General features: G+C 33.8%; 1 protein-coding gene across 1 annotated transcript in view; it reads right to left on the bottom strand.

Moving 5' to 3' along the window:
* The window catches only part of EMC2 (ER membrane protein complex subunit 2), a 51,169-nt gene that overhangs the window by 18,638 nt on the left and 17,006 nt on the right, over positions 1-15,525 (bottom strand). The window contains exons 5-7 of the mRNA XM_061171599.1: positions 12,676-12,733; positions 2,757-2,842; positions 2,547-2,606 (exon numbers count right to left, since the gene is read on the bottom strand). Coding sequence (XP_061027582.1) covers positions 2,547-2,606; positions 2,757-2,842; positions 12,676-12,733 — 204 coding nt within the window. The remainder of the gene's footprint in view (positions 1-2,546; positions 2,607-2,756; positions 2,843-12,675; positions 12,734-15,525) is intronic.

Genomic DNA, 15,525 nt, shown 5'->3' with positions numbered 1-15,525 from the left:
CTTATATGAACAGTCTACTGTGGAAATTTATTTGGAGTAAAAAAGTCTACATCTAGATTAGCAATGCTGCCTGTGACTTACTATAACTATTAATATGAAGAAAAGAATGTCAAAATATTAAATATATCAAGCAATTCCTAAATTGGTACATTTTTGCCACTGGGTCCACAAAACTGTGGTAAACTGACATTCCACAGTAACTTACTACTTGTACCCACAATACCCTACCGAAGACAATGACTTGCTCAAACAAGTTAAATGAATTAAGTGAACATTCTGATTTTCACACAGTTTCAAAAAATCTGAAGACATTTATTTCCATTCACCGTAAATCTGAATATTCCTTCTGTGTTCAATTAGAAAAAATAAACGGACATTGTGTAAGTAACTAGCTTTGAGACCAAAAAGAGTTTTGTAATACAAGATAAAAGGGTAGGCAGAATGTAAGTATCATTTCCCATGAAAAGAAACTATTTTTCAGGTGCTTTTCTGTCTCTGTATCTCTTGATTTCTTGGGATTCTTCAGTTCAATTCTCTTAAATGTACATCCAACTCTATCTCAATAAACTCTTTAGAGACCCAAAACAAAGCAAAACTGAATGTGGCTATTACAAGGTGAGGTAAATAATAATAAATTTAATGATAGGTTAAAAATAAAGTATAACCCATTGGAGAGCTAAATATAGAAATATTACAAATACATGCAAAAAAGTAAAATTGATAAAGAAGTAGAAGAAAAACACAGAGGTGATATATTTATATAGTTCTTAGAGGACAGAAAACCTGAAAGTAATATAAATTGATATACTGACCATCTGAAAATATAAAGTTTCTATAAGTTAAAAAAATCAATATTAAAAAGACATAATAAACAAGGATATATTCTAGACAGGACAAAGGCTCATATCATTTATATAAAGAGCTCTTAAAAAAAGTGTAACCAATTTTCACTTATCACAATTTGCAAAGATTAGAAAGAACAGTAGCACCCAGTGTTAAGTGGACATTCTAATAATTGCTGATGTGAGAGTAAATTGACACTACCTTTCTAGTGCACATCTAGGAATGATTTATCAAAACCACTGAAAATGTGCATATCATTTAATCAAGTAATTCTATTTCTAAGAATTTAGCCCAAGGAAAAATTTAAATAAAGATAATCGTTATATGTATGTGTAACTGAATCACTTTGCTGCATACCTGAAACTAACACAACATTGTAAATTAACTATACTTCAATAAAAACAAAAACAAAACCCAAAAAACAAACAAACAAAACAATACTGAGCCTCCAATCTATGAATTTGGTATTATTTAGGTGTTCTTTAATTTCTTTAATTAATATTTTATAGTTTCCAGCATACAAATAATTTACATTTAAAAAACTTTATAAATGTTGACTTTAAAACAATGAAAAATAGAAACATTACCATTTAACCAAATACACTACCATTCTTATATACATAAGAGAAAGCTAAGTATATTTACATATATGATCATACAAGCATCCAAACATGATTCAGGAAATAACTTCCTAACAAAAAACAAAGAATCGGATAGCCAGCATATATAATAGAGAAATGAAAAATGCTTCCCAGTACACATTCATTAAGTGACATTTTATTTTCGCCCCCACTTTTATTAGAATTACACAGATAATACATTAACTCTATTTCACATACATATATACCCCTGAGCAAAGGCAAGAGACAAGTATCTTCATTCGATACTATTTCCTATGTCAGCTATTTGTCCTATGAGAATGAGGTTAAGTATTCTAAGTATTCGTGCACAGTAAGAATATGTGCATGAGAATCTGATTCTGTTCTCTCAAAAGGAAGGAAAGAAACAATGTGATATACTTCAGACTCCTCACTAAGAAAAAAGGGGAAAAAAAGCCTGCCTCTAGATAGAGGTTAGCATTAATGCTATGATATTAGAAAACTTGCACTAAGACTGGGCTAATCCTCTCACACTGGGATTTCCTCCTGTCACTGCAATAAAAAAAAGCTAACAAAAACATTAAATATCCAATAAGCAAGTTCCTACAGCATTCAACATTCTTGATTATTCTTGATTTTTTACCCAGGCAACAGAATGCTTCTACTTTGGAAGAGTTGATTCTCTTAGCACTAAGGCTAATAAATGCATACAATTGACAGAATTTTTAAACAGCAGGGAGTATAATACTCTTTGTATGTAAGAACAATTTAAATTCTAAAAATTCACAATTTTGATTCACTAAAAATAACCTTAGCTCAGCACATACATGCCTTTCTAACTCCAAAGAATGCCATCTGTATTTGAAAGAAAACTCATTTCCCAAACAAAAATAATTTAGCAAAACACAAATGACCTACTTAAAGCAATTCACATATTATAACCAACAAACTGTCGATCTGTTTTCCTTCATTTATTTATTTTGCTAATTTAAAATGATGTGATTCATACCTCTCACCAACCCTTTAGAAACTACTATGCCTTCTGAACTTATATAGTGATGAAAATTGCACTCCTTAACGAAATTTTATGTGTTAACGACTTACTCATGTTCATTGATATAAAGTTCTGCAAGTTCATGCCAGGCTTCTTGGTCTCCAACAAATCTGGTGAGAGGAAAGGGAAAAAAAGTAAGTGTGTAGATATTCTATAAATGAACAGCATGGAGGCAAAAAGGAAAATCAAATGCAAATTCCATTTTAATTAAAAAAGATTTATCAGAATAACAAAACACAATCCTCTTGTAAGACACTCACTGTTCCAGATACTCATTCAGTTCCCGAATGGCCTCCACATTTTTCCCCTGGGCTTTTCGAATGGCAATCTTACGCTTTCTTGCAGCCTGTGGGTTGACATTAATAAAGGATTAGACCCTCATGATTCCCTGGGTTTTTGTAAAGAGGTAATTTGACTGTGCAAATTATTATCTCAATGCCAGTGAAATTCCATTGTAGAACTAACGCTTAGTGGGAGTTTATAAACATACCCCATGACATCCCACTGGGGAGTTCAAACATTCCTCTAACAATCACATGTGCTTTACTTTTGATGTACACAATGTATGCATCATTTCATTCAAATAAATAACCATCCAGATTCTGATAATTACAAGCCAGCAGGGAATCCTAATCTTTATCCAGCCTAAAGTCCTTTACTCTGTCTCATTCATAAGATCTGTATCTTAAGAGATAGAGGGATAGCGGAGATTAGAAAATAATCTTACTGTGGCCACTTGAATGTCATTATACAAATATGGCTTCAAATAACTTTTTTCACAATTTCAAGAGAAAAATCTACCTAAGAGTCTTTCAAAAGAATAATATAGGTCCTGAAAGAAATATTTTATAATAGACAAAACATTTAAAACCTGCAACTTAAAGCTTTTTAAATATAAATATAAAAATCAATGCCATTTATTTATACATTCATCAAATATGTAACAAACATCTGTTGTTTGCCAGGTACTGTGCTGGACAATGAAAATATAAGGATAAAAAAAAGGAACAGATAATTCCTTGCAGGAGCTCAGTCTGATAAGAGAAAGAGACATCAAATAAAAAGACAATAATAGAGATATCTAAGATGTTGTGGCAACACGGAGGTGATCCTAACAAGGCTGTGGCAGATGGGAGGAAGTGGAAGGACAGGAAGCAAAGAGCGTCCCAGATGTGATACCTGTGCTAAAAGAGAACGTGCAAGTAGACATTAAGAAAGCAGAAAAGAAAGCTGTGTGGAGGGACAATACTGCATAGCAGGAGAACAAAGGAGCAAAGGCATAGGAGACAGCAGCATTGTGTATAATCAAGACTATATGTTTGGGGCTGAAGTGACCGGAGGGCTCTGTGTGAATTATTAAATTTACATCCCCTCCGTCTCTGTTTAATTAAATGCAGAAGACTAAACAATAAAACACACTATAATCAGGGCTAGGTTAGGCTTATTAATTATGAACATGATTGTCATTGTTTTAAGTAAAACACACTCCACAAGATACACACAAGGGAAGTACTGTAAAATGAATGGGGCCTCTTTAGACCAAAGGAGCTATCTGTCCTGGGGTGGAAAAGGTGGGTTTTGCTCTGAAAAACTGAAAGTCACAAAATCAGAGCGAATCAAGAGACTCCCAATAAATATGACCAAAAGCAATATTTATAATAATAGTGATAACAATATTTCGGTAATGAAAGAATGACACATCTGTTAAAAATGTATACCCCTGATTATATGGCTCATGCTGAATGCCTACCAGAACACCTGCCACACAGCAGGAACTCAAATATTTTTGGAATAATTTCACTATGCACAACAATGAAAGCGCCATAATAAATGTAAAGTTTAAGTCTCAAGAATTCAGAAGGAAAGTAAAAGTAAAGCTCTAACAGTAACTCAATCCTAAAGCCTTTAGGAAGAATATTAGACTTCAAATGTACGCCTTATTCCAAGTCCTTCTGAAAATAGGTGAGGATTAAATTAACATAATTAAGAAACTAATTTCTTTGGGGCATATATTATCTAATTTCACCAGTCCAACAGAATTTGAAACATTTTTGTTTATTCATTTCATTTTTGATGACACTACTTCTTCCACAGGCAGTATGTTAGAGCAGAGAGTCTAGGTTTTGAAATAAAAAAAGACAAGGAACTGAATCCCAACTCTTGTCACTTATGAGCTTTCTAACCAAGAGCAAAACATCTGACCTGCCCAAACTTCAGTAATACCACCAATCTCCAAGTATCAAAGTGAAGTATCTAACACAGTACATAGCATATAACAGTATTGAATAAATGTTATCTTCCTTCTTTTTTACCTTTGGTCTATGATTAATATATATGCGTTAAACCTTGCCAAAAGCTCTACCTATGAGATCTTTAAAGAACTGGCACAGGCTTGCTTAGTTTAATATTGATATATTTCCCCAATCCTTACAGGATTTGTATCAGCTGAAATGAGATATTGTATAGATGCAGTGAAACTTGTTGAAAATACTGCATTCAAATGCCACAAATAAGAGACAAAAAGTCAAAGTACAAACATGAATAGCAACTAATACCTCTACAGTCATAGTAAGAATGTGGTATGAACACTGTAATGGACACCATTATTCACAAAATGAGTTTCGTTTTTTAAAAAACACCTGTCTAATATTAACTCATTTTCTCATTGATTTGACAAGAGAATCATGTCTCTACTGTTGAACAAACACCAAAATTTTTAGGTCAGCAGCATTTTGCAGAATACAGTTTATAAAGCACTGCTAGTGTTTCAAAGATAATTAGTCTTTAAAAATGCCTTTTTAAAAAATAATCCTTTTGTAAATAATGAAAAACAGAGGTTTAAACAACCTAAATGCATCAAAAGAGGTAGGATGAGAAGCAGGATCTCAAATTTCTGATTCCCGTTCTAGATTCATTGATAAGAGTTCCTGAAACTGAAATATTACAAATTAATTTGTTACTATTTTTTGAATTATGTATATTTGTAGTAGGTGGAATGCCATAATTTTATAATAATGTAAAACAGAAATTCAGTATTAACTTTGTAATAGCCTATTTTAAAAACTAAGAGTTTTCCACCTAACAAACACTTCAGTGAAGTATAAGCAAAGATTTTAAACATAAGGTTTTACTAATCAATTTGTGAAACATGCCCCAAAATCTCTACTATAATAAGCAATACATTGCTTAACCATGTAAGACCTAAGATAATAGTAACTTATCTCCTAATATTATAAGGTTTAAAACACACTTTTAAGAGGTAACTATTCAACTATGCAAAGCCAGTCTTCCTAATGAAACTATACATGACAGCTTAAAGAAAAACCTATATGGCAATCACTATCATACAGGCAACAATGTATCATTAAGTCACATACAACAGCCCTCTAAGAAAAATACTACCACATTCTGGCACAAAAACCATAATCATTTTAAATGAGCATTAAGCAGGGATTTCATTTCCGGCCAAGATGTAGTAACAGGCAGCGGTTTTACCCTCTTGCCTGAGACCACGAAAGGACTGTACTATATATATAAAACGACCACTTTTAAGGCACAGGACAACAAGCAAAAAAGGAGAGTTGATCCCTGACAGGCAGAAACAAATGAGGTGGGCCCTAATTTTATTGCCCTGACTCACTGCTTTGAGAGAGTTTCAAGGGTGCTGTGCAAGAAAAGAAAACCAGGTTGAGCTGTGAGTTCATAAGGAGCTCAGAGTCCAAGAAGATCAAAGAGGCTACAGTTCATGGGACAGAGTACAGGAGAAGAGAGAAAAATACAGAATAAAGACTCTAAAGAGATTCCCCTTGAATCTCAAGGGTTTCCCTCGAGTACTCAGGTTCGTACTGATCAGTGCATGTGTATGTGGAAACTACCACAGCCAAGGAAAGATCTACCAGAAACGTTTAGGGGAAAATGTGCCCAGAGCTCACACAGGGCTGGGAATAGTGTCCCTTCCTAATAGTCAGACTGGAAAATGCCATGATTCCTGGGGCAGTGGACAGACTACCCAGAAGGACATAATGGGGAATTAATTAGTCCCAGTATAAACACTGTTCTGGTCCTGTCTAACAAAGACCCAAAAGGATGAAACTGTTTGCAAGTAACTTAATTATATCCCACAAGAAAGCTCAAAGAATATATATAAGAATACAAAAATCAAAAGGGGCAAAGAGAACTTTAGAGCATGATGGTTTTGTTCATTATCTTGATTGTGGTGATGGTTTCACAAGTGTATACAAATGTCAAAACTTATCAAATTATACACCTTAAATATGTGCAGTCTATTCTACATCAATTATATGCCAAAACAGTTTTAAAAATACCACTAATTAGACATTAAGTAGAGTCTTGACTATCAATTTCCATTTATATTTCTTTCTTATACTTTTTATCTTATAAAATATGCCAATGTTCTGAATTTTTCTAAATTTCTTGTTTAGATCAACCTTTGTAAAAGTCAGTTTAAGTCAAAAATGAAAACTGTCCACATTTTACAAGCGATTTTAATAATGGAGTCAGAATTTCTATTATAAAATATGAAACTTCAAAACGTTCTTATGACCATAAATTTGGTACCTGCCTCTGTATATGTACAAGGAGCTAGCTAGCAATTTTTCCTGAAAGACATATCACATCTTAAAAAAAAATGAGGCCACGTAGGGAGAGAACCTAGAAAATGATTACAGGATTAAGGTCTACCAGCAAAATACAACCTAGAACACCCCCTACCCCAGATGTTGGGACACAGAAACAGACCACTGGCCAACAAAGGGAAAGCAGAGTTCCAGGTTCTTCTGCCTCCGAGGCTTATGCCATGACCCTGGGAAATATGGCATTCTAAAAGCATTTTCAGGGGCTTCCCTGGTGGCGCAGTAGTTGGGAATCCGCCTGCCAATGTGGGGGACACGGGTTCGAGCACGGGAAGATCCCACGTGCCGCAGAGCAACTGGGCCCACGCATCACAGCTACTGAGCCTGTGCTCTGCAGCCGGCGGGCCACAACTACTGAGCCCGCATGCCACGGCCGCTGAAGCCTGCACGCCTAGAGCCTGTGCTCGGCACACAACGAGAAGCCGCTGCAATGAGAGGTCCGCGCACTGCAACGAAGAGTGGCCCCCGCTTGCCGCAACTGGAGAAAGCCCGTGCACAGCAACGAAGACCCAACACAGCCAAAAATAAATAAATAAAATAAATTTATTAAAAAAAATAAAAATAAAAATAAACCATCTTCACTCTTGGCACAGAGGCAATTACATCTAATTCCAAAATAAGACTTCAAATATTTGATATATCATAACAGGCAGTTCACAATTGGAGGCAAAATCTGATCTTTCTGAAATATGAAAGTTAACTAAAAAGACAAGAATTATTGTACTTTCTTTCTGAAAGGCATTCATTCATTCAACAAGTATTTACTGAAGGCATATATGCTAGGCATTGTTGCATGCAGTGGACATAATTTTTCCCTCAAAGAGCTTTCAAAGGATGAAAAGCCTACTTTTACTTTAAAAGCAGGCAAACAAAAAACTGACCGGTGTTGGGGTAATCTAAGGGATAAAAAGCTCACAGTCAGCCTAATTCAATACTTGATTTTGATGAGCTGGTGACGAAAATTTTCATACTTCAGAGTTATCCTTCTAAAATAACGTTTATATCTAAGTTTTCATCATTTGTGTACTTTTATTGCAAAATATACTTTCATCCAACCCCATCCTCTTTAATTCTACTTATCCTAGGTTTAGATCCCCATAATCTCTAGCCTAAGACAGAACAGCCTCCAAATTACTATTTCATCTCTTTTCACCTCTTTCAAACCATCTCCCGTATTACTGACAAAGTTATCTCTAAAAAAAAATCTGGTGGAATTTCACTAATCAAAATTTGACTTCATTCTCCATTTTCTAAGAATAAAAATTAAAATTCTGTTACACCCAATATCTTGTAATAACCTATAATGGAATCTAATCTGCAAAAAGACCCAAATCACTATGCTGTATACCTGAAACTAACAGAATATTGTAAATCAACTATACTTCAATTAAAAAGAAAACAAAAAAGAAATAAAAATGTATTGATAATGCAGAAAAAAAATTAAAATTCTGAAGTGTAACATACCAGGTTGTTCACAAATGCAGACCTTCTTGTTGTATCGCTAGTCACTCTGAACAACGAACCAACTAAAAGGTATAAAATATTGTTCCTTAGAGCCCTAGTTTTCCTCAGCAGTAAATCAGTGGGGAAGAAGGGGGAGGTTAAAACTACACAGAGCACCAGAGCCATGCCCTCTCTTCAACAAGAATAGAAATGAAATTTCACGTGAAAATCGTGTTAAAGGAGGCAGTTCAAAAAGAGAAATATACCTGGCCCTATAAGCATATTAGAAGATATTAAACATCACTCATAATGCAAATTAAAACAAGGTAACATTTTTAACTAATTAGACTGGCAAAGGTTAAACACAAAAAAAGCTGATAATATACCACGTGGGAGGATACAGGGCAAGAAGCACTCTCATACACCAAATTAATGAGTATAGACAGCTAAAAAGCTTCTGTGGAGGGAAATTTGGTAACAACTATCAAATTTTAAAATACATGGACCTCCTGACTCGGAGACTTCACTTCTAGGAATCTATCCTACAAATGACATGTACTGCAACACTGCTTCTGGGGGGACTATATCAGATACCAAGGGGACTTAATTAAAGAAAGTTTTCCATCAAGACAGGGATTATACATCCGTGCATTACAATGCTATGCAGCTACCTAAAGGATGAGGTAAAGGATGTGCTGACAGCGCATGAACTTTAAAAGATACTACTAGGGGGGCTTCCCTGGTGGCGCAGTGGTTGAGAATCTGCCTGCTAATGCAGGGGACGCGGGTTTGAGCCCTGGTCTGGGAAGATCCCACATGCCGCGGAGCAACTAGGCCCGTGAGCCACAACTACTGAGCCTGCGTGTCTGGAGCCCGTGCTCCACAACAAGAGAGGCCGCGACAGTGAGAGGCCCGCGCACCGCGATGAAGAGTGGCCCCCGCTTGCCACAACTAGAGAAAGCCCTCGCACAGAAACTAAGACCCAACACAGCCAAAAATAATAAATAAATAAATTTAATAAAAAAAAAAAAAAAAAAGATACTACTAGGTAGAGTATGCCACCATTTGCATTTCCAACCATTCTCCCTGTCAAAAGGGACACACATGCACACACACTTATTTGTGTGTGCATGAGAAAAAATTTCTGGAAGAGTTCTTAAGAAATTGCTAACAATGTTTGCCTAAGTGAAGGAGGACCTGAGATCAGGGGTGGGAGGACTTATTTTTCAACATACACTCTGTACTGTTTGTAATTTTTTAACATGGGTACATGTTACTTTTTTCAAAAGAATATTTTACAGCTTTTTAAAAATAGATGAGATGTCCCATTTTAGCAACCTCCCAACATTTGAAAACTTCCATTTTAATCACTTTATTCTTTTTTCCCTAGGTAGGCCTTGTACTTTAATAATGCTAAGGCTTACTCATGCCATTCATGGGATACAATGTCTTTCCCCAGCCTACCATCTTTGTCTCATTTAAGCCACACTCATCCTTCAAGGCCTACAAGGCTTAAAAGTAATGTAGCAAATCACCAAAGAGTCAGGATTCAATAAGTCTATTTCAAAGTCCATAATGTGTTCATTATATCATGCTATCTCTCTAAAAACAAAGTCAAGGATGGTGTCTAATTCATCCCGCTAGTCTCAACAACAAGCATGTTGCAAGCACTCAACAAACATTTTTTGAAAGAATAATGAATGCATGTGAGAGGGAAAGAGAGCTCCTTAAAGCTTTAATGAACAGCCTCATTTCTATACTGGATATATAGGAACACAGAAGCAGATGAAAGAGTCACATGATCAGTTTCAGACAATGCAAAGCTCTACAGTATAAAAGCTTGAATTATAACTATGGTGTCTTCTACATAGTAACTTCACTGTTTAATATAAGAAAAGTCTTCCCCTACTAGACTTTATTAGTTCTAGGTCTTATATGCCTTTGTTTTTCTCCCTTAATGTCTACCACAGTGCTTTCTATGGATACAGTAACAGAAATAGTGTCTTTATTCTTAGTAACACCAACATTTTCATGGCTCTTGACAGGTACTCAATAAACATTTACAGAAGGACAGAAGAGACTGAGGGGCGACTAGATAAAAATAATATTTGATGAAAGAATAATACATCTAGCAAAGCTGAATTTAGTCACCTTGTTCTAAAATGTTTACCTAACAACTAAATGATTTAGTTATTACCCCCTCATACATAGTCTATGAGGGGAACCAAACCATAAAACATGGAAAGTACTACAAAGATAGAGTAATATTTAGTTACATATTACCTGAGACCCTGAAGTAGTGAAATAATTTATTTAAAATATGCCCAACTTAAACTGACACAGAAGTAAAATATGACTCCTAATTCAAAAAAATAAATTACAAACTATTAATCTTTTAAACTAGTATGAGAAAACTACATGAAACAAACTTTTTTCAGAAATCTGATGTCATATTTCATATTACACAGAAATATCGCTGTGTAAAAAATGAATACCTCTGAAACTGTGGTAAAGTCTTAGAGCTGAAATAAGTACATGAGAAAATCTCCAGGAAAAGAAAAATGGGGCTTTTTACAAGGGATTGTTTTATTAAGACAGATGGCAAGCTATTAGTATAAATAAGATTTAAAGATTATTCAGAACTTCTCAATTTTAACTCTCTTTTTATTTGGGATATCTAAATTAACTTTTTTTTTAATAACAGGTAGGCTTGCAGCTCTGTCAAAACTTTTCCCTGAACTTTCTGTATTTTGAGAATCCTCACAAAATGATGAATGCTTACCATTCAAATATCTACAAAACAAAACAAAACACCTAGAAAGTTTCCAGAGAAAATTTCCCTGGGGTGAGACTGTATTAAAAGCAATAATCTAAACCATTTCACAATATATATATACACATATCAAATCACCAAGTTGTGTAACTTACACAATGTTAATTATATCTCAATAAAGCTGGGAAAAAATATTATTTAAGCAAAAAAAATACGTATTCCTATAGAGTAACAAAAGGGGCAAGGAGAGATCAGGGATTTATGACCAATAAATGCCTGGTATAAATGTTATCTAAAAATTGCACACTTCAATATTAATTTCCAAACTTAGCATAAATAATTTAAAATGAATCAAGTTACCAATGTTCAATCAGTATTTCTGCATCTTTTAATCCACAATCATACATTATATGACTTTTTAAAATGTATATTTTTAATAAACTACTTGCCAAATAAGAGAAAACCTTCACATAGTTGTATTATGTGTTAAAATAACAATTTCTGTTTCTATAAAAGGAAAAAACAAACTCAAACTGATTATTATTTAAAAACTCTAAAAATATTTACTTTACTTTAGCAGGCATATGTGTGCATGGATAGAATAATATGAAACATTGAAACGCCTGATACGTTATCTAATGTCTCTAACTTTTCATTTAGTAAAAGGTAAGTCTGAGGGAAGCCATTATGCCAATATAGTAAACTAAAATGTTCTCAATATTAAAAAAAATTTTTTCACCAGGGTGTTTTTAAAACAGATAAACTACATAAGTATATTTGAAACAAATCTTCTGCCCAATAAACTGAGATAAATATTTGTTCAAAATCAGAATAAATTAAAGATGTTATCTTAAGGAAAACATATACATATATATATCCCTATTCAGGTATAAGGAAGAAAGCAAAACTGAAAAAAAAAGTCTTCATTAATCAATTCCATATACTAATTACTGAGGTGACGTCTTTCATTTTTCATGAAGACAACTAAAATATAACTACCCAAACCAGAGAAGTTAGTATTCCATAAACTTCAAAGTATTACAAAAACAATAAGCTCTGCTAGGTGTTTTTTTTTGCAAGCGCATAAAATTCATTCTTTCTAAATTTCAACTAGCTTCTTTCTAATAAGAGATATTGTAAGTCAAATTTTACTGAAGAGTTTTAAACCTGTTTTTTTTAAAATGGCCCATCACGAAATATTTAAAATAACAAAATAGAATATGGTTCCATGTGGTTTTTTCCATTATTTCCAAAATAAATTAATTTCATTTCTTAAAATGAATTGATCTTCAGCACAACCAGCTAACTTACAGTGTTAGTTGGATCTTCTTGTAAAATTCGATCATATAGCTGTATAGCATCATCATATCTATTTAAAAAGAAAAACAAATATCAAGAATCATTACCTTAAAATTTAGTGACAAATAGTAAATACAGAAAAAGATTAAACTGGCAGGACTTTATATGCATTTACAATTGCTACTAAGCCTCTTCTGATCTTCACATGACAGCAAGTTTGCTACAATGTCATTTTCCAAGCAAAAAAAAGAAAAAAACATGTATAAAGTATTTATAGAAAAACTTACTTCAAAAACATACTGATTCAATTTGGCCTAAATACAAAGGTAAAAACTAGCAGCTCAAAGAGACACCTTTGTGGTCCTAGTTATACACAGAATTACAGCTAATAAACCATGAAAAAGAGTTTAATTTTAACAAATATATTCACAAGGAAATGATCTAAGTATTAATTCTCCTTTAATAAATATTTATGACAGCTTTTCTTAGTTGAGCTGGTGAAGTTCAATTCATTAAGTACCTATTAAGTATGCACACATAATACACTTTGCTGGGTTACAGTCTCATATGGGAAATAGTTAACAAGTTTATCAAATGAAAAAATAATCAAATATGGCAGGATATAACTAAGAAGCCAAAATTAACATTATATGATAGTGAATCAAAGGGAGGGATACATCAGAAATCACACAAAGAACTTTACCTAACAATATACTCCTGTATATGGTGATCTTATTTGGGATACAAGGAAATAGTCGAGTGATTCTGAAATTCCCTCCTAACCATATCCACAACCCCCAACTCCCTTCCAATCAATTTCTCCACTTCCGGATATAGATCTTTAGAGAAAGCAAAAAACGATGTTTAAACACTTTTACAGCAGTATTTATAAAACTAGGGACGGCAGATATACTCTTGTGATCTATTCTTAAGTTCCCTATAATTTTTTAATTTTAAGTTTTTCTCTTAATGTTATTCAACACATAAATATTCTATATCATCATGGTGACACATCTTTTAATCAAACACCGGCCCACAATTTTAGTGACCAAGCCTGTATCTGTGGTTGTGGTCATGCCAGTAGGTAAGAATATTTAACTACTGTAGCAGACTACTGAGAAAAATAAAAGCAGACTTAATTTGTAAGTATGTCCATACCATGCAAAGGCCAAATAACATCACTGCACACTAAGTTAATCAGAGTTAGCAATAGCTCAAAAAAAGAAAATTAGTTTGGACATCAAATACATGATTATATAGTAGGTGTGCTAGCCTCATAAGAACCTGCAACTATATGGAGAAAGAGAAAATAATATCATTAAATAATTATAAAATAAAGTATATAAACAAGGGCAAAATTAATGCCATAGAGCACAGGTTCTCACAAGACATAGTACATGAGAATCGCTTGGGGATCTTTTCCCAACTATATAACTTCTAGGAAATATATTGGAAATGACAGAGGAAACTACTCATTCACTTCATTAATAGAATAATAATTTGAATTATAGTACTTTCTAGTTTTTTTGGTATTTTATTAGAAACCATACATTGTTTTCACAGTTATATGAAAATATACATGTAAGGCACTAATACTGGTTTTATATTTGAACATATTTAAGTTATATTATAATAAAAAAAGTAATTTATGTAAAAACTGGGTGTGATGATTAATTTTATGTGTCAACCACAGGGTGCCGAGATCAAATATTATTTCTGGGTATGTCTCAGGGTGTTTCAGATGAGATTAGCATTTGAATCCATGGACTCAGTAAAACAGATTACCTTCCCCAATATGGGTGGACACCATCCAATCTCTCAAGGGCCTGAATAGAACAAAAGCAGAAGGAAGAATTTACCTCTTTTTACTGCCTCACACTGCTGGAGCTGGGACATCTCATCTCACTTTCTCTTGCCTTCAGACTTCAAACTGAGATTTACACTATTGGCTCCCCTGGTCCTCAGGCCTTCAGACCTGGTCTCAGACTGAATTATAGCACCAGCTTTCCTGGGTCTCCAGGTCACAGACAGCAGATCCTGGGACTTCTTAGCCTCCATAATTGCCTCATAATAAATCTCCATTATATATATATGTATGTGTATATATACACACACACACACATACACACACATAAATATACATACATCCCACTGGTTCTGTTTCTCTAGAGAGTCCTGACTAATACACTGAAGGTCCATAAAAATTTACCTTTAGTCAGCAACGTTCTCAAATCTACCTGTCTATTCTCCTGCATTACACCCCTAACAGACTGATCTCAGTAGTGAGGACTAGGCAACTACATATTTTTTAAATGCCACAGATAATTCTAATTCACACAATCATGTATGAGAATCAATGGTTAAAGGTCCTATGTAACAAAAACATATAACAGCCACTCTTTCAGAAAAAAACAGTAAAACCTTACTAGGTAAAATGATGATATGAGTTTCAGTTAAAGAATAAAAGCTTAAAGAAATTAAAGTTCACTAGGTTTCTTAGAAACCTGAGTTAATACTTAAAAATAAATTATTGCTATCATATCAATTTTTTGTATGGCTGGAAAGAGGGTAGAGGAATGATAACTATTAAAATGTGTTAAAAAGATAATTTGAAAAATCATTCATCTTGGACTCTGGGATGTGCTTTGCTATTCACTTATTTTAAGAACGGGCTAGGAACTCATACTACTTGAAGTAAAACAAAAAGTGGTATTAGAGTGGAATACTGATTCAGGAGCAATCCTTTGCAGATTTCTTCCATTCTGTCCTCTGATTCAAAATTATTTTCTGCTAACCTATAATAATACTATTTTATTTATTTTTATTTATCCATGCCCTTTGCTAACTAACAGAGAAGATCCA

The sequence above is a fragment of the Eubalaena glacialis genome, chromosome 17 (genome assembly GCF_028564815.1).
Source record: "Eubalaena glacialis isolate mEubGla1 chromosome 17, mEubGla1.1.hap2.+ XY, whole genome shotgun sequence".
Lineage (NCBI taxonomy): Eukaryota > Metazoa > Chordata > Mammalia > Artiodactyla > Balaenidae > Eubalaena > Eubalaena glacialis.
The sequence above is the reverse complement of the archived record's forward strand: the minus strand, read 5'-3'. Positions and strand labels throughout refer to the sequence as shown.